At 31.9% G+C, this 23,998-nt stretch overlaps 1 protein-coding gene across 1 annotated transcript; it reads left to right on the top strand.

Annotated features, from left to right (window-relative positions):
• Nucleotides 1-746: 746 nt before the first annotated feature.
• LOC110688779 lies at nt 747-1,127 on the top strand. Its single transcript, XM_021865543.1, has one exon. The coding sequence runs from the start codon at nt 747-749 to the stop codon at nt 1,125-1,127; it is 381 nt and encodes a 126-aa protein (XP_021721235.1).
• Nucleotides 1,128-23,998: the final 22,871 nt, after the last annotated feature.

Below are 23,998 nucleotides of genomic sequence, written 5' to 3'. Positions count from 1 at the left end.
CCGAATGGGATGCTCATGGCGTTCTTACCGCTTGTCATACCTCACCTTATGGAGGACATCACGGCCCCACTAAAACGGTGGCTAAGATTAGTGAGTCAGGCTTCTATTGGCCTACTATGTTCAAGGATGCTAACACTTTTGTACAGGCTTGTGACTCTTGCCAGAGGACTGGCAACATTTTGCGGAGGCATGAGATGCCCCAAACCGGGATACTTGAAGTAGAAATATTCGATGTTTGGGGTATTGATTACATGGGGCCGTTCCCATCTTCCAATGGGAATTGCTACATACTTCTAGCCGTCGATTATGTGTCTAAGTGGGTCGAGGCCATAGCTTCACCAATAAACGATGCCAAGGTAGTCACCAAGCTCTTCAAGAAGACCATATTTCCGAGGTTTGGTGTTCCACGGGCTATTATTAGTGATGGAGGTACTCACTTCCATGAAAGACAACTGGATAACCTTTTTAAGAAGTATGGTGTATATCACAGAACCGGGCTTAGTTACCACCCTCAAACTAGTGGTCAAGTTGAGGTCTCTAATATGGAAATTAAGGCGATCTTAGAAAAGGTAGTAGCCAAGTCAAGGAAAGATTGGAGTATGAAGCTTGATGACACACTTTAGGCATACCAAACAACATTCAAGACACCAATTGGTACTTCGCCTTATAGATTAGTCTATGGTAAGACATGTCATCTTCCCGTGGAATTGGAGTACAAAGCTTTTTGGGCGATCAAGGAGCTTAACATGGACTCTAAGGTCGCGGGTAAGAGAAGACTCCTCCAACTCAATGAGTTAGATGAGTTTAGATTGTCGGCATATGATAGTGCGCGAATCTACAAGGAGAAGACCAAGAAGTGGCATGACAAGAGGATCTTACCAAGAGAGTTTGCACCAGGTGATAAGGTTCTTCTCTTCAATTCTAGATTAAAGATTTTCCCAGGAAAGTTGAAGTCTAGTTGGTCCGGTCCCTTCACTGTCACAAGGGTGAACAAATTTGGCTCGGTAGAGTTGGTCAATGACAAGGGTGAAGAGTTTAAGGTAAATGGCCAACGACTGAAGGTGTATCATGAGGGCGCTACTAGTAGAGATGTGGAGGAAACCTTCCTAACTCCACTTCCAACCTGAGCATCAAGGTGGTAAGAAGGTCGTGCGGGACCTAGATAAACCAGCGCTTTGCGGGAGGCAACCCGTATTTCTTGCTTTCTAGACTAGTTTCCCATTTTCTTTATTTTTATTTTTATTTTAGAGAGGCGAGGAGAGTGAAATTTTACCATTTGTAAGTGTTTTTGTCCAGGTATAGGTTTGAGAGGTAAAGAGACTTAGAAAAATTTGAAGACGAAAAGAAATCGAAGAAAAGCTAAGGACACCTGACTGGGCACGGGCCCGATCGGGCGGAGCTCGCCTGATCGGGCGCGCAAGAAAGGATAATTTCCAGCTTTTATTTTGCCCGATCGGGCGAGGCTGCCCGATCGGGCGCGAAAGTAGTGTTGGAAATCGGAGCTAAATTAGCCCGATCGGGAGAGGTTGCCCGATCGGGCGCGCAAGTGCAGTTAGAAACTCGAGCTAATTCGCCCGATCGGGCGGAAATCGAGTGAAGGAAAAGAAATGTCGGGCGAAGCTCGCCCGATTAGGCGAGTGAAAGGGCGAAATTTTCGTTCGTGTTCGCGCCCGATCGGGCGGAGCTCGCCCGATCGGGCGCGCAACTAAGGTTCTGGGTTTCAGCATAATTCGCCCGATCGGGTGGGCCTTATTTTGGCCGACCTTTTAATTCTTTTCCCCTTCTTTCTTTCCTCACTTTCTTCTTCTTTCATCTTCTTCTCCATTACTTTCTCTCTCTAAAACCTCCATTTTTACACCTTCACACTCACTTATTCTCAAGATCTTCTCCAATTCTTCCATCAAAACTCAAAATTTTTTGCATATTTTTAATCCTTTCATCTTTCTCTACAATCTACACCTAATTTCTACCACTTTCTCTCAATTTTCTCTAAATCCTAAGAGCGGAAGTCTTCAATTCCTATCTTTTCTACTCACAAATGGCTCTCAAGAGATCAAGAACTGTAAGGGGGGAAAGCTCAAGGCAACAAGAGGCCAGAATTGACCCGGATTTGCAAGTTCCGGGATGGGAGAGGGTGGTCATCACCACCCAAGAGCAAAAACAAAGGATGATCAACCTCACTTCGAGGCAGGTAATTCCCACTCGTTTTATTCATCACCCCACCCTTATTAGATTAGGAATTGATAAGCATGTAGAAAAGTTGTACAAGGGAGTTGGCATGAGTGGTTTCTTTAACATGCATTATGATACCTATCATTACTTAACCTTAGAATTCGTTTCTAGTTTTAATGTCATAAAATCTAATGCTTTAATTTCTCATGTTCAATTTAGAGTATTCAATAATGATGTTAGATTGACATTGAAAGAATTTGGTAAAATTTTTGAGTTAAAATCGGATAGGACGATTGAACCTCCCCAAGACAACATTGCCATTGTCTATCAATCCCTTATGGGGGATCCTAATTTGAAACTCCCACATGCCAAGGGCACTTGGATACAACATCCCGTGCCAAAGCTTTGGCAACGGTTTGTTGGCCTTACCATTTTTGGAAGGCATGAACCCGCCAATGTTAAGCGGGATGAGCTTGAATTGCTAGGGTCATACATGATCCCTAGGAGTGAAAAGCTCAACATAGTCCACAAAATGGCCAACCACTTCCAACGGGTGGCCAATGCGGCCGAGGCGGGTAGGTCTAGGGTACCCATTTATTTTGGTGGCCTAGTTACACACATAGCGGTCAAACACCTTAACTTTGTCCCTAACGATGACGGTAAGGTAGCCGACCCAACTATTATGGACCTACCCTATTTAGGTGGCCTTAATTGGATTAATGTCATGGGAGGTGAGACTTGGTGGGTGATTCAACGGGAATCGAGTAGGAGGGATAGTGCTTTCACTTTACCCAACCCCACCTTGACCAAATTTGAGAAGGGGAAGCCTTCTTACACTTTCGAGATTAACGGTCAAGGTGAGGTTCAACCACTTCACCCTTCACCTCAACCCCACCAATCTCCCATAGACCACTCACCTCATCACCGTTCACCACACTACCAACCACCTCCACCCTTTACATATGATATTCCCACTTCCTCAACCAACTACAACATTGACCCCAACGCCCCTTATGTCTTCTCGGCTTTTAGGAGCCAATTAGATAGGATTGAGAGGGGGCAAGGGAGAGTTGAGGGTATGGTTAGGGACTTGGACACTAGAGTAGGGTCTCTAGATAGAAGGGTGGGGTATGTGGAGAGGAACCTAGGGAGGGGTTTATACCCCATGTATGATGATTATGCCCGTCGGGGGGCTATTCCCCCGATTCACTTGTCCCCGATTGGTTCCAATTTTCGCAAGGTGGATATACGAACCCAAGTGCCTACGGTACCTATGTCGACTTCTCATCGATCCATGGTTATGGGACCGATGTACCTTTTGATGGGCTTGGGGGGAATGTGGACCCTAACTACTTTGCAGGTGGTTCGGGTTATGGAGGTGGTGGCTCTAGCCATGGAGGAGCCGGTTCTAGCCACGGAGGGGGCTATTCGAGGATGGATGAGGATGAGGAGTAGGCTACTCTCCCAAGTCGATGAGGGCATTGCTTGATTTGGCTTGGGGGGTGTTCTTTCGCTTGGTAATTCTCTTCCTTTTCTCTTTTTATTTGCTTTCTAGTGTAGTTTTTATTGCTTTCCTAGTGTAGTTTTTATTTCTTTCTTATATATGAAAAATACAAAAAAATTGAAAAATAAAAAAAAAATTCAAAAATACGTTCCAATGAATTGTAAAATCATGCTTCCTTGTGCCCCATACTTGAGAAAATTTGTTTTGATTCTTGGTTATTGATAATGAGCATTGTGGATTTGTTGGTCATGATTTGAAGTTTAATTGCTTGGATTCCTAAACATGAGTCAATTTTGCCAACTATTTGTGAATATAGTGCTTGACTAGTTGATTTGGTTAGGAAATATGTGATATTTCCATAATTCCTGGTATGCCAACGAATTTGAGTATTGATTTGCAACTATGAGTAGTGTTTCATGACTTATTATTATGCACATGAGGAGGACGAAGGCGTTCATTCTTTTAGGTAGCCTTCAGAGTATTAGATACATTTGTTCCCTTCTTGTTACCCATGTTGTTTCTTGTGCCCTTTTATTATTTATTTAGCCACATTACAAGCCTATATGAGCCCCATTGGTTACTAGTCCCAAGCTTGGCTTGGGGGAGCTATTAGTTGGTGAGGTGAGGGAGTTGTGGTGTGCACATTATTTGCACAATGTGGGAATAAAAGAAGAGTTATTGTTCTTTGATTTTTGATTGGAAAATATTGATGTTGTGTTTCAAAGTTGAAATTTCCAATATGAGTTAAAAAGAAAAAAAAAAGAGCAAAAGAAAAAACTTTTGATGCTCAAATGTTCTATTTGAAGGTTGTTCAAAGAAAAAAAAAAGAAAAAAAATTCAAGTTGAAAAAGAAAAAAAAGGAATGAGTTCAAAATTTGTTTTTCACTCAAAGTTCTACATTATCATATTTTTATGAGTGATTATTGTAAGTGTTGGGATTGTTTATGATGATTAGAGTTGTATTTTGTGGTTTTCGTTGGAGTGAGTTATGTTGATGGAGATGTATGATCATCATTTATTTTGATCATGGGTTTATTAGGATTTGGCTCCTTTAATTCATAGCTTTTCTCTCACATAATCCCAAATTTATCCTACCCTTTACCCTAGCCTTACATTACAAGCTTTAAAGACCTTCCGAACTTGTGCATAGAAGTTGTGTAAATGTGAAAGTGTTGTTTATCAATGCAAGCTATGACTTGGCATATTTCGAGTCGACTAGTAGGTTGAGCGTTCATTGTTCTTATACACACGAGAGTGTGAGTTGGGAGGGCATTGTTCACAATTAAAGGGGTTGGTTGGAGAGCGATCGAGTACCTCTTTTACTCGCCACATAAATGAGAGTTGAGTGTGTGAGCACTAGTCTTGAATTCTATTTGCTCTTGTGGTTTGCTCTACTTGACAATTGTTGGGGAGGAAGGGTGATTAGATGAATAAGATTGATTGATATTGAAGCATGTTCATTAGATTTGCCTTGAATCGTTGATGCTTGATTTGTTTATTGGGGTGAAGTATGTTTTATATGTTCATTGATGAGCTCTTTGCTTAGGGACAAGCAAAGGTTTGGCTTGGGGGAGTTTGATATGTCCATTTTATATAGTAATTTACCCCCATTCCTTGGTCATAATTAGTAGTGTTTTTGGCTCTTTCGAGCCACTTTTATTACTAATTTGTGTTTTCTAGTGTTTTCATGGAGCGACTACGGGAATTAGAAGTGCACGACCATCTTGGAAGCCCAAGGCCGGTTAAAGTCATCGAGCCGGTGATTAAGGTCTCGGTAATTGGGATCCCGAGGTATTTGGACTGAGTATTCAAGACCCGAAGAGGAAATTCGGATTGGGCCGAGAAATCAAGCCCAATCGAAGTTTGAGCCTCAAAGTGGAGCAAGGGCCCGATCGAGCAAGAGGTTGCACGATCGGGCGCGGTGCGGCGTTGGTGCTGTGCGTTCTTATAGCGCGCTCGATCGTGCGAGCGTCTAGCACGATCGGGCGATTCTGCGGAGAAGGAATGCGAAGAAAAAGGCTGCCCGATCGGGCGCGTGTTTTTATGGAGCCTGATTAGTTTAGTTTTAATTTTTGTTTTAGAAAACGTTTAAGTAGGATTTTTGTACGGAATTTAGAGAACCTTCTTTCTTAGACTTTCTCTCTCTTAAATTCTTTCTTAACTATTATTCTTAATTACTTCCATTAATCTAGTTTTCTTTTGGTAACAATTTCTTCTCTTTTAATTTCAGCTATCTTACTTACTTCTTTGATTATGCTTTTAATTAGTTATTTGATTAGTTTAGTTATGATGATGCGTGAGTAGTTTCATTCTAGGGTTTATGGGGATCCATAATTAATATGAAGGGATAATTTGTTATTATTGATTATTGGTATTGCATGATAATTTCTTATTGAATTGTTTTAATTCTTTGCAATTAGATTATGAATCGAGCAGATGTAATTTGATTGTGAATGTTTAGAAATATTAAATTGATGAATCGAGCATATGTTAATTTAATATTAAAGGCTGTTTTCAATAGGAACTTAGATCTAGTAAATTGCGAGAGCCTGTTAGATCTTTGTTGATTAATAAATTGCGATAGCCTGTTAATCATGTTATTTGTGCAATGTAAATTATTAATTACTTTGTTTTATCCCGGAATATTAATTATTGGTGAACCTGTGACCTTAGGCTTCCTTATTATTGTTTCTTTTCTCCCTAAACTTTTTCTTCGTAGTATAGAATTTATTCCCAAAAATATTGGTTACTTAGATAATTTAGATTATAACAAATAATTAGGAGTAAAAAGACTTGTTTCCCTATGGAGTTTGACCCTACTTCCCTATATACATTAGTTAGAGGACTTAGGTATTATTTTTTATTAGGGGATACGACTTTACCTTGTCAGGTACTTCCATCCAACTTCTGTTACTGTTTTCGTTAGTGGGTGTTACATAAGTAACTACCTACCATTTACATTTTCTCTCTCCACGATTTTAACATAGTGAATGCTTTCTTCCTCCCTCATAAATTTTCTGAGCCTCCCATATTAACTCCATTGTTGATTTTAACAATAAATTTCTTTCTCAGTCTTGTCAATTTCTTTATCTTTCTTTTTTACTCGCCTTTTATGCAAATCATCTGAGCATGGAAGCTTTACAAGTTCAACACAACAAAGTGAAATCCAAGCTAAGTCTTTGGGGTCGTCATCTCCATTGTTGAAAGTGGGAGATTCTCCTAACGACTTGTGGGAAGGTACAAATTCTTTTACTAGTTGTAGTGGTTTCACAATCACACTTTCTCTGTTTGGAGGGAGAAGACCTAATGAACAACATCATACCTAGTAATTGGATCAAATTAAACAACAAACATACTTAAATTTAGTTCAATTACCAGCATACAACCTCAATTTCATTAATATATGCCCCATCAATAAAGCCCTAAATTCAATCAATTAAAGAACCCTAAAAAAATGTGTTTCTAATTTACTACAAACATATTCAATTGCAATTGGAATTCAGAGTTTGAATTATTGATAAACAAGTTATAAATCATAATCACACCTAATTAAGCATTAATCATAATTTAATTTTATAATTAATTTGCAATTAGGAATAATCCAAACCTTTTTTTTTTGTTGTAAATTGCTTTGCAATTCAATCCCTCCTCTTCCAAATAGTTTCCTCAACGCTTTACACACATGATTGTACTCCAAAATTTAAGAATTCTCTTTTGTGGATTGCTTTGAAGAATTTTTCTCTACTGAAACATGGTTGAATTGAGGGAAAGCGAAGAAGAAAAGTCTTTAAAAAGAGGAAAATAGCAAAACTAAATGTTAGAGTGAGACCCACTAACGGAAACAGTGACATAAGTTGGACGGAGAAACAGAAAGTTATATTTTCCTAATTTGATAGGTAGTAAAATAAAATGAAATTTTAGATGGGTATCAAAAGTCAGCAGAGGCCATTTTTGAAATACTAAAAGTCAAAATTTACTAAAAAAAGTAATATTCAACAAAATTAAGTTAGGTGCAATAAAAATTAGTTTCAATAGGAAAATATCATTAACTTCAAAGAAAAAATATAATCAATAAACAGTAATAATATGTTTAAATCAGTACAAATAGTTTAATCTCAATAAAAATAATTATAGTTAAGTAAAAAATAATTTTGGCTCAACAAAAATAAGGTGAATAAAATAAGACTTAAGCTTTAGAAAAATAGTTCAAACTAGGGATGCAAATTGAGATGGAATTGGACAACGCTCATTCAAAACTCTACTCGACCTGTCTAGTTATTAGACTTGAGTTGAAACCGTAGTGATCTAGCACAATTTTGAGCAAACTATAACAAGGGTTGTTAAGCTTGTGAGCAACATGATGATTTTGTATTATGAAAATTTTATAGTACATAAATAAAAATATAGCTAAAAAAAAGGAAAATTCTCAATGGTAGCCATATAAAATTGCACATTCTCATTGGTAGTAAATTTATTTATTTATTTATTTCAGAAATTTCTCAAATAGCATTGAAATTAAAGATTTTCTCTAATTTGGCAATAATAGTATAGTAATTCTCACATCATCAAATGAAAATGGACTACCATGGTTAAATTACAATACCCTCACCACCATACCACGTACCCTCATGACCACTTTTCTTCTTTCTTTCTCCTCATTCCAAGATATCTTTTCATCTTTTTCCAAACTTTTTATGTATGATAAATGACCCTCATTCTTCCTCAAGCACTATCTTCCATAACTATTCAACGCTATCCTCCTCAAAAACTTCAACTACCCCTTTGCACTGGCAACGTCGAGCACTATAAGTTTCACCATTGTTGCACTAGATTTTTTGCTAAAATGTCAAAAATTCCAACGAATAAGACAATAAAGATGAACAACTTAATAAGAACAGGCCCTGGTTAATCTCCTAGATAAACGCGAGATGTTTATCTAGGGCTATTTTGGTTATTTCCAACTACTAGAAAGGGATGTCATGGTAAGTATATGGTGACAGAGAATACTGCCATTTAACTCCCAAAGAAGAACGTTAGGTTGATAGGAGTTAACCATAGTTAATTGGACTTACTGGTCTACCAATAACTCGCTTCGAAAACAGTGAAGCCTTTCAATTTCGTTGTTGATGCCATTGAATTATGTTCCTCTGAACTTCAATCAATTAATTTCACTAGAACTTCAATAAATTCTTCTAAAACTTCAATATCATGCGTTTGTTGTTGTTTAGGGTTTGTTGCAAGATTGGTTTACACATCAGGTTTTGGTATTCATATGTTGTGACCCCATTGATTGAATCACCTCTAAGTCTACCAATTTGCTCTTCAATTACCAAAATTTGATTCGTGGTCGTTGTAGGAATGATCCCACTTTGAAGTTCCTGGGTTTGATGTTTGGTGGTCGTTGCTATCAATTGATAGGTTTAGTTGTGGGTGGATAATTGTTGGATTGATCCACTTTGAAAGCTCTTCAATTAGGACCATTCAATTGCAGCTATAAAAGTAATTACAGAACATCATTGCTATTGTAGGTAGAAAACCTACAACTTGATCACTGTCGAGGAGTAGTACTAGGGTGAAATTGTGTGTTATCATTCTTGAATTGAATGTTCATGGAAAAAATGCATGTTATTTGATTGGACAATACCAATTAGTAACTTTTGGGATTATAGGGTATGGTTTGGGGTTCAATTGTACGACTTACTTTACCCCCTTAACTCAAGTTGAGTTAAATCCAAACATTAACTATATAAACATTTATTACTCTGCCGAGTTACTTTTTTATGCTTTTCTGGTGTAGCTGGACACGTAATACTAAAAGAATTTTTAATCACATCTCACGCTTCCCAATGGTTTTTGAATACAATAATGCCACTTAAAAAAACACCAAATATTTATCTAGGAGATTAACTTGAATTTTCTCACTTAATAAAGAATCTAAAATTAAGATATATATATTGAGATTACACAAAGGTTGACTCGTTTTGGAGGTAGAATTTCTGATTAAAGATATTAATTATATAAGAAGTGCATTGGTAAAGTTGAAACTATGTAATAATGTTGCAATTAAAAAAGAACGGAGAAAAGTATTTGTTAGACCTAGCAGTTATGGAGGAAGTATTTCTATTGTTATACTGCCAAGTGTCCTTCTAGGTGTATACTTTAGTATTATGTAATTAATAAATTAAAACATACTGTTTTGATTCTCATTTGTGATTTATACATACATTATAAAATATATAGTCGCATTGGAACTTGTTACGTTCGTCACGATTTTTATATTTTCTGAATTTTATATTATTCACAGTTTTTAAGAGGATATAATAAAGGATATTAATGGTGTAAGATGTACATTGGAAATCGTGAAACTTCAAGCGTTTCAATTTAAGAAAAGAAAAATTCGGGAAGTATATCTCTTTTGATTGAGTAGATCGAAACAAATCAATGCGTTCACACTGATATTACAGTGATTTCTAAATACATTTCACATAAGGCAAAGTTTCGAAAAAATACAATATCTTAACCATTTATGTGATGCAATACTTATTCTCTAATATCATAATTGATGATTTACCTAAAGTAGAAAAAAGTAAAAAAAAAAAATTAATCATACATAAAATAAATAGTTTTAAAAAGTATGTATTTTACTTCATTTTAAATATATTTAAAAAAAAACTCATATAAATCTGGTAATAATGCTATATACATGATCTGGGCTTCCTCCACCCTAACATTTATTATTATTTTTACATTTATAAATTTAATATAAAATTATTAAACTTTTCAAATACAATTATTATTACTTCTCGCACAAATATAATATTTTAAATTTATTTGCAACAAATAATTTTTACTCACACATCGATCTCGCTCGCCCACCTTCTCCCCTACCCTTGCCCCTTTATATTATAAGATTCATCAATTTATTTCATAAACGACTACATCATCTCGTTCTCACAAACAAAACCAAGCTTCTGAAATGGCACCAAAGAATAAGAGAAGAATTAGCATGAGAAGGCTAAGAAACAATTTCTATGGTTTTAATACCTTGGGTGATGACATTCTTAGCTAGATCTTGACTAAACTTCCAGCAAATTCCTTTGCTTTTGCAGCTTGTGTGTCTCGCTCTTGGAATAAAGTTTCAAGATCTATTCTTTCCAAGCCAAAACTTGTCACTTCTCTATCTACTAAGAAAAACCTAAAGGTTTAATTCTTTAACCATCACTTTTGTTTAATTTCTCAAGTTCTTATTACATAGATAATTTCATTATTTTTTTTATAGATATCTCAGATCAAAACTTTAATGTTTACTTTTATATCTGTGTGTTACTCTTTGGAGTTCTTTTTTAAAATTCTTCTCCTCCCGTTTTGAGATGGCTAGGGGATATAAAAAAACTAATAGATGAACTAATATTTTCATAATCGAATTAAAAGATGTAAAATAATATTTATTGGGTAATAGTTGTTACAAAATTAAGCAAGCTATATGATATTTTTGCAATAATAATATAGTTAATGTTGTTATTATGAAGTGTCAATTTTATTTTAAGGGTGAAGCAATCTCCTTTAACCAAGTTCACCTAAGAACTCGTCCTATTGTTTTCATTAGTATAATTATTTAAAGGGTCCTTCGCTCAATATTAAATTGTGAACCTTTTTGTTTATATGATCGATTTGGCGTATTTTTTGTTTGAAATTTTGCCAAGGTTTAGGATTCAATAAATATAAAGTAGATGTAACACGTACGATGCACGATTTTCTATATAATATTTGAATAATTCGTGTAATATATATCATAATCATAAAATTTACCAATATCCTAGGTGTCGATCTAATATATCATGTTTATATCAGATTTTATATGTAATCTTTTGTCGGATAAATTATTTATACACGACTAATATTTTATAAAATAAATTGTAAATTTAATTATTATTTCGTTGTATAAATAATTTTCAATTCCTAGATAAAATAAATTGTAAATTAAATTTCTAACATTTAAATCTCATTCATTATTAATTTCTTATGTAGCCCCTCAATTATTCCATTGACTAAAACAAATTGCATTTTTTTACTAATGATTTTTATATGGTAATAATTTTTTTAAAAAATATATCATTCGTTTATTTTGCTTATGTGGCACTTGAATTATTTATTTATAAAAAAATTGCAATTCGATATTTTGGTTAAAATTAAATGAGCTTTTATGTGGCATTCTACTATATCAATCAATATGGAAATCTACGACGTTTAACAATTACGATAAGTCCATTAAAATTTTCAAATCTGATCAAATATACAGAATTTTTTTCTCGACTGCCTTAAAAAACCTCGATTGCATCCATGATTTCGTTAGTGAAGCTTACCATATAACTTTTCTCCTTAATTTCAACTTTATTTTCATGATTTTCTTCGTTATTTCATTTCTTTTATCTTAATTCACTCACAAAATTCAATCTCATACATTATCTTCTTTAGTTCTTGATATCCACAACAATTGATCATTTAATAATTTTTTTTTGGATAGCAACATAAGTGACCAAAAAAATAAAAAAAATAAAAAATTCATCATCATAATCATTATTATTATTATTATAAGCTAATTAAAATACTAACAAGTTATTACCCCATAATTAATTCTGTAGAGAATCACATTTTCTCTCTATTATTAATGATTTTATGCTTTGAAAAATAGAAGGAAGAGACTAAAGTAGTTTAGATATTGAAAGGTTGTTATTCATGGTTACTGTTACTATTTCACATTGAGATGATGCAGGAAGAGGTATGTTTTTGTTGAAATGCGTCTGTTGTGTGATTTTAGGGCCTAAATACATAGAAAGTTAATTAAGGGAAAGTAGCGAGGGTGTGTTAAGAGGAAGGGGATGAGAGCGTTGACTACTTGGTGTGGTGAAGGTTAAGGATGGTCGAGTATAGTTTAGGCTTGGTAGCTTAAAGGTTAAAGAAGAAGAAGAAGAAGAAGAAGAAGAAGAAGAAGAAGAAGAAGAAGAAGAGGAGGAGGAGGAAGAGAGAGAGAATGGAGAAACTTTCATTTGTTAAAGAGGGTAAAGAATTTAAAGAGAAGAATTAAACAAAAGAAGGTGAAGATCGAGGTTGAAAGAAATGAGATGCGGAATCATGAAGAGGAAAAGGGGAAATGAATGAAGATAAGTCTCAATGACAGATTACTGGGCAAAGAAAAGAAATTCATTTTTTAATTTTTTTGGTGGTGAAATAATTTTTTTTATGAATATGGTAAAAGAAGAATCATTTTTTAAAGGTGGTTAATAAACAAATCTCAAACATAATTAAATTTTGAAAAATGTTACTTTCATTGATTTTTTGTTTTACAAAAATTTAAGTTAAAGTACAAAGTACATTGCTTCAAATTGTATTCCACAACACAATTAGGTTATTTAAACTTTTTTTGTATAGCGTTTTAGTTTAAGATAATTTTAAACCTCGTTTTGCGATTTGACAAATATGGATATTGGTTGGATACTTAGTTAGATTAAGAGTAACCTTCTTTATTTGTTGATTTGTTTATATTCATTTAAAACTCTATATTGTAATAGTAACACATAGCAACTTAGTTGGTCTCTGTATGCAGCCGTTTGCTGATGATAACCCTGCATAATGTGTTTAAATCCAAACAAGTTCTTTGTTTTTTTACAGGCCAACAAGCTCTTTTTTTTTATTCCTTTTACTCATTTTATAAAAACAACACACCTATTTTATCATGCCTTATGACAAATTTCTAGATATATTATTAATTGAACTAACTCTAATAAAATACTAGAACTTTTCAATCGACCATTGATAGGGTTTGAGTAATCAAAGTTTACATCTAATTGAATTTATTTTTTTCGATATAATGTATAACTTAACTAAAACTAAGTAATTGAAATTGATAATAGTTTTCCTTGTAAAGTGTAAACCTCTACAAATATATTGATTCTTGAATTTAGAGGAATTACTAATATATCTTTTAATATATGTTGTGCTCGACTATGCAGAAAGCTCTTGAAGAAGTTGTGAATGAAGTGTTATCAAAGCCTATTAGACCTCAATTTGTTATTGCTTCCTTCACTTTATGTTACAACCTAGACATGGTCCATGAATATGTAAGATTATCTACTTGATATATATACTTTGCACGTAAAATTAAGTACTATAAAAGTTGTACTTTTATAACTAAATGTTGTACTTTTGAAATCAAATGGTATATGTGCATTAAAAGTTAGAAGGTATGAATAAACAACGCATATTATTTTCAATTACATTTATTCAGTATAAAACATATAAGCTTCGAGCACTAATTTTGCATTTTATTTTGTTAACATTAAATACATCTAATGTTTCATATTTCAAATGAAATATTTAAAGCGTACTGAAAGTGAGTTAAAATTATTAAAAGTTTTATAAAAAGAAAAATAAAATCAGTAAATGGTTAAATTTATTGGGTGACATCTTAAACAGTGGAAATAAAAGTCTCAAAGTAATGTAAGTTTCTAAAGTAATGATTAACTCATAAAAACTTCATAGACTATTTTTTCATTTAAAGTATTGTATTTAAGCCATATGATGATGTATATCAATATTTACAACCAAAATTTTGTAAGAGATATATCTTTTCTTCATATTTAAAAAATAAAAATAATAAGCGAGTACTTTTCATTCATTAAGTAACATTGGTTGTGTTAAAAAATAAAAGTAATTGATAGCGTATAAAAAATTTGTATAAAATTATATTTCGCATGTATTATAATGCGTGTTAGAAACTCTGTTTTTTTTTCTGTAATGTTTTGTTACACGAAAATCATCAAGACATCACAATCAATGCTATACACATAGTATTGAGCTAAGTTTCATAGATTATATATGTGAGAATAATACACCTAAATATAGATGATCATAGTTACTTAAAAATAACAGAAAAATATATTTTTATTATTAAAACTTTTTAAAAAAATTCTCATTTTTTTAAAAAATAATCCCAACACAATAATTTGTTATTTTTTTTATTATCAATTTTTTTCCTAAGATTTCATGTTAATTTCAACTTATGTGGTATCAACATTTAACTTTTTCTTTTACAACTCTTGAAAAACATTAGATGAAAAAGGCGTGTGAAAAAATTCCGATCGTCACCAATATGGTTGAAGGTGTAATTTCATGAATTAACTGAGGTATGTAAAATTTTAACTTCTACTTCCTCGCTCTTGTACTATTTAAATAATTTTAAGCTGGATTAATTATAAAGTTAAATTGGTAGGCAAGAAATTTATGGGCATCACCTAAAGCATCATAATGATGTACAACATGTACAACTCTCTCCACTCATTATAATCTCAATGAATGGATTTTTGCATTATGTATATAAGCTAAGAGACACACGCAATGCGTGCAGAAGAATATAGAATATCACCTAAAGTATCTTAAAGATGTACAATATGTACTACTCTCTCCATCTCAATATAATCTCAATGATAGGACTTTTTCATTATGTATACAAGCTAAGAGACACACGCGATGCGTGCGTAAGAATATAGAATCTATCATGCTCGATTTTTTTTTTCTTGAAATGTTCTCCTCCTTATTCTAATAAATTAAAAAAATTATAGTTAAAAATTGTTGATAAGAATAACATAAAAATATTAGTTATTATATGTTATTAATAAATTTATGTTGATGAGGTCATGAAGGCCAAATAATAGGATATGGCTTTTTTTTTATTTTTTTTTATTTTTATAATGGTAATTAAAAAAATAATAGTAATAAATTTTCTTTAAAAGGACAATAGTTATTTTTTGATAAAAAAAAAGAAGAAATGAGAGGGGTAATTTTGGAATAATGAAATTTATCACCCAAAAGGCCCTTTCACATTATATATAGAATAGTGATCTTGACCTATGTAAATAAAAAGGAAAAGCATACTATGGCCTTTGGAATTTTTTAAGTTATATTTTTACAATATATTCTTATAATTATATAGAAAGTTGTAAATAATCAAAAGGTTTAAATAAGTAAGCATAATGTTTAAATAAAATGTAAAAATATATATAGTGAAAAAGGAAGTACATCTTTAGTTTTAGAATAATATATTTTTTTTAACTAAAAAACCTCTATGTTATTATAAACCAATTTCTTAGAAATCAAAACTATTCTCAAATAATGTTTCAAACATTACTAAACATTAAATGAGTCTAGTAAAAAGATGCTCTAGTTTTTAACACAAATGTCTTGAACATTAATTGACTTTTTTTTTTCATCTTAAGCTTACTAAATAATGGATTGGTATTAAGTTTGAGCATAATTTAAAATTATAACTTTTTCTTATACATATTAAAAACAGTGCTTCCTTAAAACATATTAAAATAGTGCATTTATCTTATTATTTACTTAGGTTTGACTTTTGCACAAAATATAATTGTAATCCATCAGAATTATTTCATAGTGATCTGAATACTTCCATTGCTTAATTTATACTTCAAAATACTATATATACATATTAGTATTGAATAAAAAATTACATATTACATTTATAATTTATACCAACATCTTGGTTATCCAGGGGATTACTTCATATTATATTAATATATGTGGATAGTTATTGATTTCAATGTCGTTTATTCTTCAAATTAGTAGCTAGTATTATAAACAACAATGTTTATAAAACTTTGACAATAACTCAAATATAATTAAGAAGGGTGTTATACATTTTTTTCGGTCCATAAATTTTGTAACATGCATGATAATTTATAATTATTTAAAAATATCTATTTATACAAATTAAACAAAATGAGAGTGTGTAGGAGGGAATTGAATTGTTGAAACTGTTAGGAAAGTATATAGTTTTATATTATTATCTTATGAAAATATGTTTGATTCATATATTTTTTTTATTATATAAAACAGATAGTCTAATAAATTCACTATTAGTGTTTTGATTAAGGAATAGAAATGTTGTATATATTGACTAATATTCGTGTTTCTACAAATATATAGATAACTATGGAAGAGGTAGATAATGAACGTGCTGAAGAAGAAGAAGAAGAAGAAGATGATGATGATTTCCCACTATTTGGACTTGCATTAATAGTTGGATGGTTACCTGGTTTAAAGGTTAATGCAGTACCTTTATTATGTTCAAGCCATCAAATGATAAGCTTAGATTTCTTTTCTTGAATAATTTGACAAGACTAAATCTGATAAATTTTAGGTGGATAATGTTATCGTGAGACATTAAAAGTAATGATAATATTAAATATATAATGAATTTCTTACTAGATATACATAAGCTAGATTTTATTAAAAAAAAAAAAATTCATGCTTAAAATTATTTAATAAGCATCAACGTATTAAACTTTTTTCCCTAAAAACATATATTAAAATACTACCTTCGTTCCCGAAAGTTCGACTCACTTACTATTTATGTGGTCAAAATAAAATAATGTTGATCACATGTTATGATTTATACAATAGATTTAAATTAGCATGAGGGATTTTATTAGATTCCCCTTATTATAAATTTTTCAAATTATGTATCAACTTTTAGATTCCCCGTATTATGCATTGCCAAAGATATTCATGGTCAAAGATGTTCATTTGAGACCCCGCAAATGCAAAGTAAGTCGAATTTTTAGAAACAGAGGGAGTATAATTTAACCCAAATACTTATATTAATCCAATTTATTATATTTAACTAATATTTAAACATTTATATTTAAAGATAAGCCCATGATATGTTTTGAAAATAAATTTACAAGTATATCCCAATTTGTATGTGACTTTTGCTTTGGTATTTTATATGGATAAATTAAATTTTAATATAAAATTTTTTTTTGACTTATGAAAATTCCACACTAGAAAAGTTCTTTTAATAGGTATTTGGTAGTTGATAATTTTTTTTATCAATAGTTTTCTCTTATCAAAATGATATAAATGCATTGTGATTTCAGACGGTACGAAGATCAGAATTTGAAAAATTTATTACTGATATAAAGAAGTACACCATGAATGTAGCCGACTCTCCTTCTCCAGCTGCCATTATCATGTTTGGAGTAAGTTTCTTATCTTTCGTTAGGGCTCAGCAAAATTATTTGAAAATAAATTTGATCCGCATTCGATCAAAAATCAATTTTAGATTGGATATCCGATCCAAAAAATAGATATTGGATACCTATTCGGTTATCTGAATTTTGGATTTTATATATTGGATTTGAAATCCGAAGAAAATAAGTTTTTTTAATAATATTTTAAACTTATAATTCTTACAAGCCTAGAAATTACCAAAACACTAATATTACACATCTCTTTAACTTACTCAAAGGCCGCATCTCTTCTTCTCTATCTCTCTAACTTTCTCTTCCCACAAAAACCCATCTCATTCTCAAATCTCACCAACTCTCACCAAAACAACCATCAACCACCCACCACCACTCCAACCAAAATAACCATAAACAAAATCTATCATATCCTTGAACCTTAGCTGCCATCAAAGCCACTACCACTCCCACTGAAAAGCTGTCGAAACCAGCATAACTCCCAGTCTCCCACCGAAACCTTTGTAACTACCACTACTCCCACCATACGTAACCACCACTACGCTCCTCAAAAAAAACCAAAACCACCACTACCCTCACCAAAACAACCACCACCCCAACCAAAACTAAATGAAATTGCCATTACTCGCACCAAATATCTCAAAAGACCCTGTCATAATCGATCGTATTTTTCCTTATTTGATAATTTAAATGCCAGATCTGAGTCCAAATTTCGTTTAACTTTTATCCCAGTCATCTCACAACGCCTCACTAGTCACTGATCTTTTCACTCACCACCGGAAGTATATTAAATCACTGGTTCACCATTCTCCACCTAGTCGTCGCCTCGCCGGTCGTTTTCACTTACTGAATTGCATGTTTTTTATCTTCGACTATAACCTTAAACCTTAACTACAATTTTTTATATGTAATTTTGTCATTTAATCAAAGGTAGTGAATTAGTGGTATTAAGTTTTAGATTAATTAAAGAACAAAAGGTAGTGATTCAATTTATAATTTTTTTATTTTTTTATATTTTTATAGTATTTTATGGGTTATGTTTATTTGGGAGTTGTTTGAAAATTTTACAATACAGATAATTAAATTAGCAATACTGGATAATATGTATGAATTTTACCTTTAAGCAATTAATTTTTTCTTTTAATCTATAGATTTATAATGTTTAGCCATTAAATTAGTAATTTACAACTAGATTATGAAAAGGTCGGAACTAGATTATGAAAAAGGTCGGATATTGAATATCCAAATGATCTAATCTGAATTTCGGATATCCCAAATATTTGAATAGGATATCAGATATCATATACATGAATTTTAAAACACAAGGAATTCATCCACAATCATATTTCGGTTCGGATATCCGATCCATGCCCACCCTTAATATCCTCTTATGTATTGTGCACATTATATGGTAGGATAAACATGGAGCACGCAAAACCGAACTCGTGAAAAAAGATGGGTAAGTAACACATTTCATTCTGATTATATTTGTTATAATTATATTCTTTTTCATTTGGTGTATGTAATTTTAAAATTTAATTAATTTATAAATAATATGAAACTAGATTTTTTTTTTTTTAAATTTTATCTAACTTTCTCTCTTGCATACAATTATTTTAATTAAAATATATAATTATACATGTATAGTTTTTGCTTTCATATCTCTTTAGTTCTACAAGAAGAGTCATACCTCTTAATAAGGATACCTTTATTATTATGCCACATAGAACAATTATTCTCTTTCTGATTTTTTTTGTCCTCCCTAAATATTGTATAATGTGAACAAAAAGGATGAGGTATTTCATTATAATATTTTGGCTTAATAATATTTAATTGATGAGCAGATAAAGAATTCGATAAAACAACTGCAAGAGTGGGTCATTTTAACAACTACATCGACTTTTATACTCCGAATCCAGTTACAAGAGTCAATCGAAATCGTTTGCCAGAAGCTGTTTCCCTCATAATTGTGAGAGACAAAAACAAAGATAATGGTAATTGATGTTTAGTTCTTGATTTTATTCCCACCATATATTAAATGACACTGCGTACATGATAACCATGCTTTAGATTAACCAATAACTAATATTTTTTTTGTGTAAATGCCACCTAACTTAGTCAAGAATGTGGATTTAAAATCTTATTGTTTGCATCCTTATTAATTAACAAAGAAATTCACTATAAATCACACATTGGAACAAAATTCAAAGTATTAAGTATAATTTGATTTTTGCTTATTATTCCTTTAATCACCCATGTAATTGGAATATATTGCTATTTGATATATGATATTTTCTATTGAGTTTTTTTTTTCTTTTTGTTTTCAATTTTTTTTATAGAAATCTTAGTTCGTAACCTAAGTTTATGTACAAAATAATTTTATTTTTAAAATTAATTCAATAATGCATTAGATGTGTGGATGAAAACTACCATGTCAATTAATAAAAAGGCAAAATTGGAAACTATATGTTTGATGCAGAGAATAGAAACACCTTAATTGGGTGCACTCTACATCACAAATTATTAATTGGTGCAGAAAATGTCATAATGAGATATTGGTCAAAATCTCACAAGTACTAATTTTTTTCCAGATATTGGTCAAATACAATTTCATATTCCATGCATGAAGTGCGTATCACAGGTGGGCTTAGATCACTCCATAGTTTTGATAAATGTTGACAAAAAAAAGAGAAGAACTACTCTTGATGCCATGAGTAAAATTGAGGACAATATTTTGCATGAAAAAGTGCTTCATTTGCCTGAGGAGGTAAATTTTATAAACTTATTTAATTTTTCTGATCATAAGAAGTATCAATATATACATATTTCTAGGATATAATATGTTAATATTGATATACTTTTGGCAAATTTAGTACATACCTAAGTTAATTTCTATCTTTCAATTCTTTCACCCTCTAAATTGATGAAAGTATTAAATATAATGCATGTTTAATTTATATTTAGATGGAAGAGCGAATCTTCATAGATGATTATTATATTGGAATTGTGAGAAATTCTCATAGAATAGATGAGGCAAGTACCTCGTCCTCACCTCCATCATCATCTGTTCTGATATCACTTCATGGATTTGAAATGTAAGTTATTATACCATTATTTTACCTTATCTTACGATAACTCATTTTGAAAAATAAAGCATGATTTTAATTAATTCATTTGTAATTTTTTTTCCACTAGGGATAAATGGATATGCTATCGTAATCTTGTAGTGGAAGGCGAGGACATTGATGAAGGTGAGTCCTTTAATTTGTATAAGTCTGACTTCAAGAGAGGATTGTTAATGGATGGTATCCTCCATGAATCCACCCAAAATAACACTAATAACGTGTTTGGAGGATTGATTTTTGCGAATATGTCCGATTATGTGGCACGTATGGTAAGAAGTCCTATAGCTTATAGCTTACCATTTGCTGAGCAATTTGAAGACGTTCCTCTAGGAGGATTGTTCACGAGACACATTGCAAAGCGAGACTCCATAGACTTTGCTTGGAAAAATGGGGGCTTCAAGAAGTGGGTAATTGTAATACAAGTCGTAAGGGCGTTTCTTATCTTATCATGTCATACACCCCTCCTTCCTATTAAAGTCAATCAAGCTCAAGCTAGTTATAGCAGAAGTGACATGGATTATTCAAGAATTGAATAAGATATGCTTTTTCATCGTTATGGTTTGTTTTATTCATAAAGCTGTTTTCTTCTAGATTTGTCATAAAATTTAAGGAGGATTATTTTCCCTAAAGATTGTGTTTTTTTTTTTTTTTGAAAAACCCTAAAGATTGTTGTATGGAATATTTTCAAGCTTTAAGAACCTAAATGTGTGATGGTTTTTTAACACATTTAACTACTGTTTTATTTATTTATATGAATTAGGAAATAATATATGTTCCTTTTTAAAAACCTCTACATATTATATTTTGTTCCTCAAATTGTTCTCCTCCTAGGTTTGGGAACACATATTAAGAGTAGAAATCGTAGGTTTGGCGATTTGATAGAAGAAAAACTAGAATAAAATAATTAATTGAGGATGAAAGAGTTAGATAATGTAGGGTCCAAATCACAATTTGTGTGTGAATAAAAAGAGTGACACTAAGATATGTATTAGTGGCTGTGCTCACTTCACATACTCTGATGAGTTACGTGGAATTTTACATTTAAGGTAACTAGAAAATTATTTGGGGACTGAATATATTAGTATGATATATTATGATTATATAAGTAGTTTTATTTATTACTATGTTAAAGCTTAGTAAATTGAATATTACCATATTTTTGTATAATAAATAATCCTAAGCATCAAACTCACAAATACAACCATAAACATTGAATTGCAAAAAGTCTTTGCAACTTCAAACTAAAAACACCACTAAAACAAACCAACTTAAACAAAACATAGCTTAATTCTCAACCGAGCACAAATACCTATAAAAGCTATACTTTTGAACAAAAATAAAAAATAGGAGAAAGTATTGCATGCGTATGGATGCACGAACTGTTTGGTGCGGGAGGCTTGGCTGATATATTTTATTCGTTGCCTAATGTGTTTCATTTGTTGGCTGATATGATTTTTGTGTTGGCTAATATATTTCTTTTTTTGGTTGATATGTTTTTTTCCCTTTTGTTGGCTGATATCAGACATAATTTGGCTTATATGTTTCTTTAGTTCGCTGATATATTTATTTGTTAGCTGACATGTATATTTTAATTGTTGGCTTATATGTTTCATTTTGTTAGCTGATATGTTTATTTTATTGGCTTACCAGTTGCTTTTGTTTCCTGATTTCATCCTTTTGTTAGCTGATGATACACTTCATTTTTTGCCTGATATGTTCCTTCTGTTGGCTGATATACTTCTCTAGCTTGTTGGCTTATATGTATCTCTTGTTGGCTGATAAATACCTTTTGTTGGCTGATACGTTTTTATTGAAGTCTAATATGTCCCTAATGTTGACTGATATCAAACATCAATTGGCTGATATGTTACTTTTATTGGCTTATATGCATCATTTGTTTATTTAAAATTATTAACAACCAACAATATTTTTTTTACTTGAATCTCTCTCTTCCATCCCCCTCTTTCTCTCTTGCTTTCTCATATTTCAATGAGAATGAATGGTTCATTTCATTTCCTTCAAATCAGCCACAAATTCATGCCACCCCATCCCACCCACCAACCACCAAACCCACCCACCAACCACCAAACCCACCCACCGAACCACCAACCCAGCAGAGCACCACAATTGTATCGTCTAACCACCTTTCTCTTTCTTGCCGGAGTCTAGCGCAGTCACGGCCAGCCGCAGTCCCACCCCTTGCAAAGAATATCTCACTTCGATCATTGCAATGGATAGATCTTGAATTAGAGGGTAGTGTTTCAAGATTATTAGATTTGATTTTTTAATTTTGTTATGATAATCTTGAACTTCACCAAACAGCCATTGCTTCAAATCTAGGGTTTCTATCGCCAATCCTCATTGTCATCGTTGTCATCCATCGTTACCGTCATCGTCATTGTCGTCTTCATCGTCATTGTCGTCTTTGGGGCTTCATTTGGATACACAAACACTTTTGTGCAGGTGGACGCACCTAATAATTTGCGAAAAAATAATGTATAGATAGAGGTTTTAATATATAACTATTAATTTGAAACCTAGTGTATGCATAATAGCAATCAATATAAAAACCGACTTGACATGTTTGTGAAGTTGTGAAAGTATCATCTTTATTAGATAACAATGCTAGGCTTTTATCGAATTCTAGCCAAGTATATATTATACTAGTTAGTCTTTTAGTGTTTATGAGTTGAAATTGAAAAGATGATGAAAACTTTTGTCAAAAAGAAAAGAAAAGAAGATGAAAAATCTATGTTGATGAAGGAAACACTTCGATAATGCTTCAACAAAATATTAATAACAATATACGATTTGGGAAGAATTATCACTAATGCCATACATATCAAATTTTCTTTGTCCATTAACAAGACTATAAGACAAACAAGGTACAAGTATTACTTTATAGATTTCGTAATAACATATTTATGGAGCTTAATTCTTTGCACGAACATTAAAACATTGAAAGCATAAAAATTGTTTAATCAATAATAAATTTCCACAATAATTGACCACTAATTCCCATTCTAACAACTCAATAATCATCAATTTGTTAAATTAATTTTTTAAAAAATTATCTTTGGAAATATTTATGTTATTTTAAATTGATATATATTATTGAAAGAAGATATGTACAAATA

This window comes from Chenopodium quinoa, unplaced genomic scaffold, assembly GCF_001683475.1.
Source record: "Chenopodium quinoa cultivar QQ74 unplaced genomic scaffold, ASM168347v1, whole genome shotgun sequence".
Taxonomy (NCBI): domain Eukaryota; kingdom Viridiplantae; phylum Streptophyta; class Magnoliopsida; order Caryophyllales; family Amaranthaceae; genus Chenopodium; species Chenopodium quinoa.
Note: the sequence above shows the minus strand (reverse complement) of the source record. Positions and strands in the feature narration are given on the sequence as shown.

Excerpts from the sequence above, each read along its gene's own strand:
- LOC110688779 (XM_021865543.1), top strand. The coding sequence starts at position 747 with ATGGACTCTAAGGTCGCGGGTAAGAGAAGACTCCTCCAACTCAATGAG.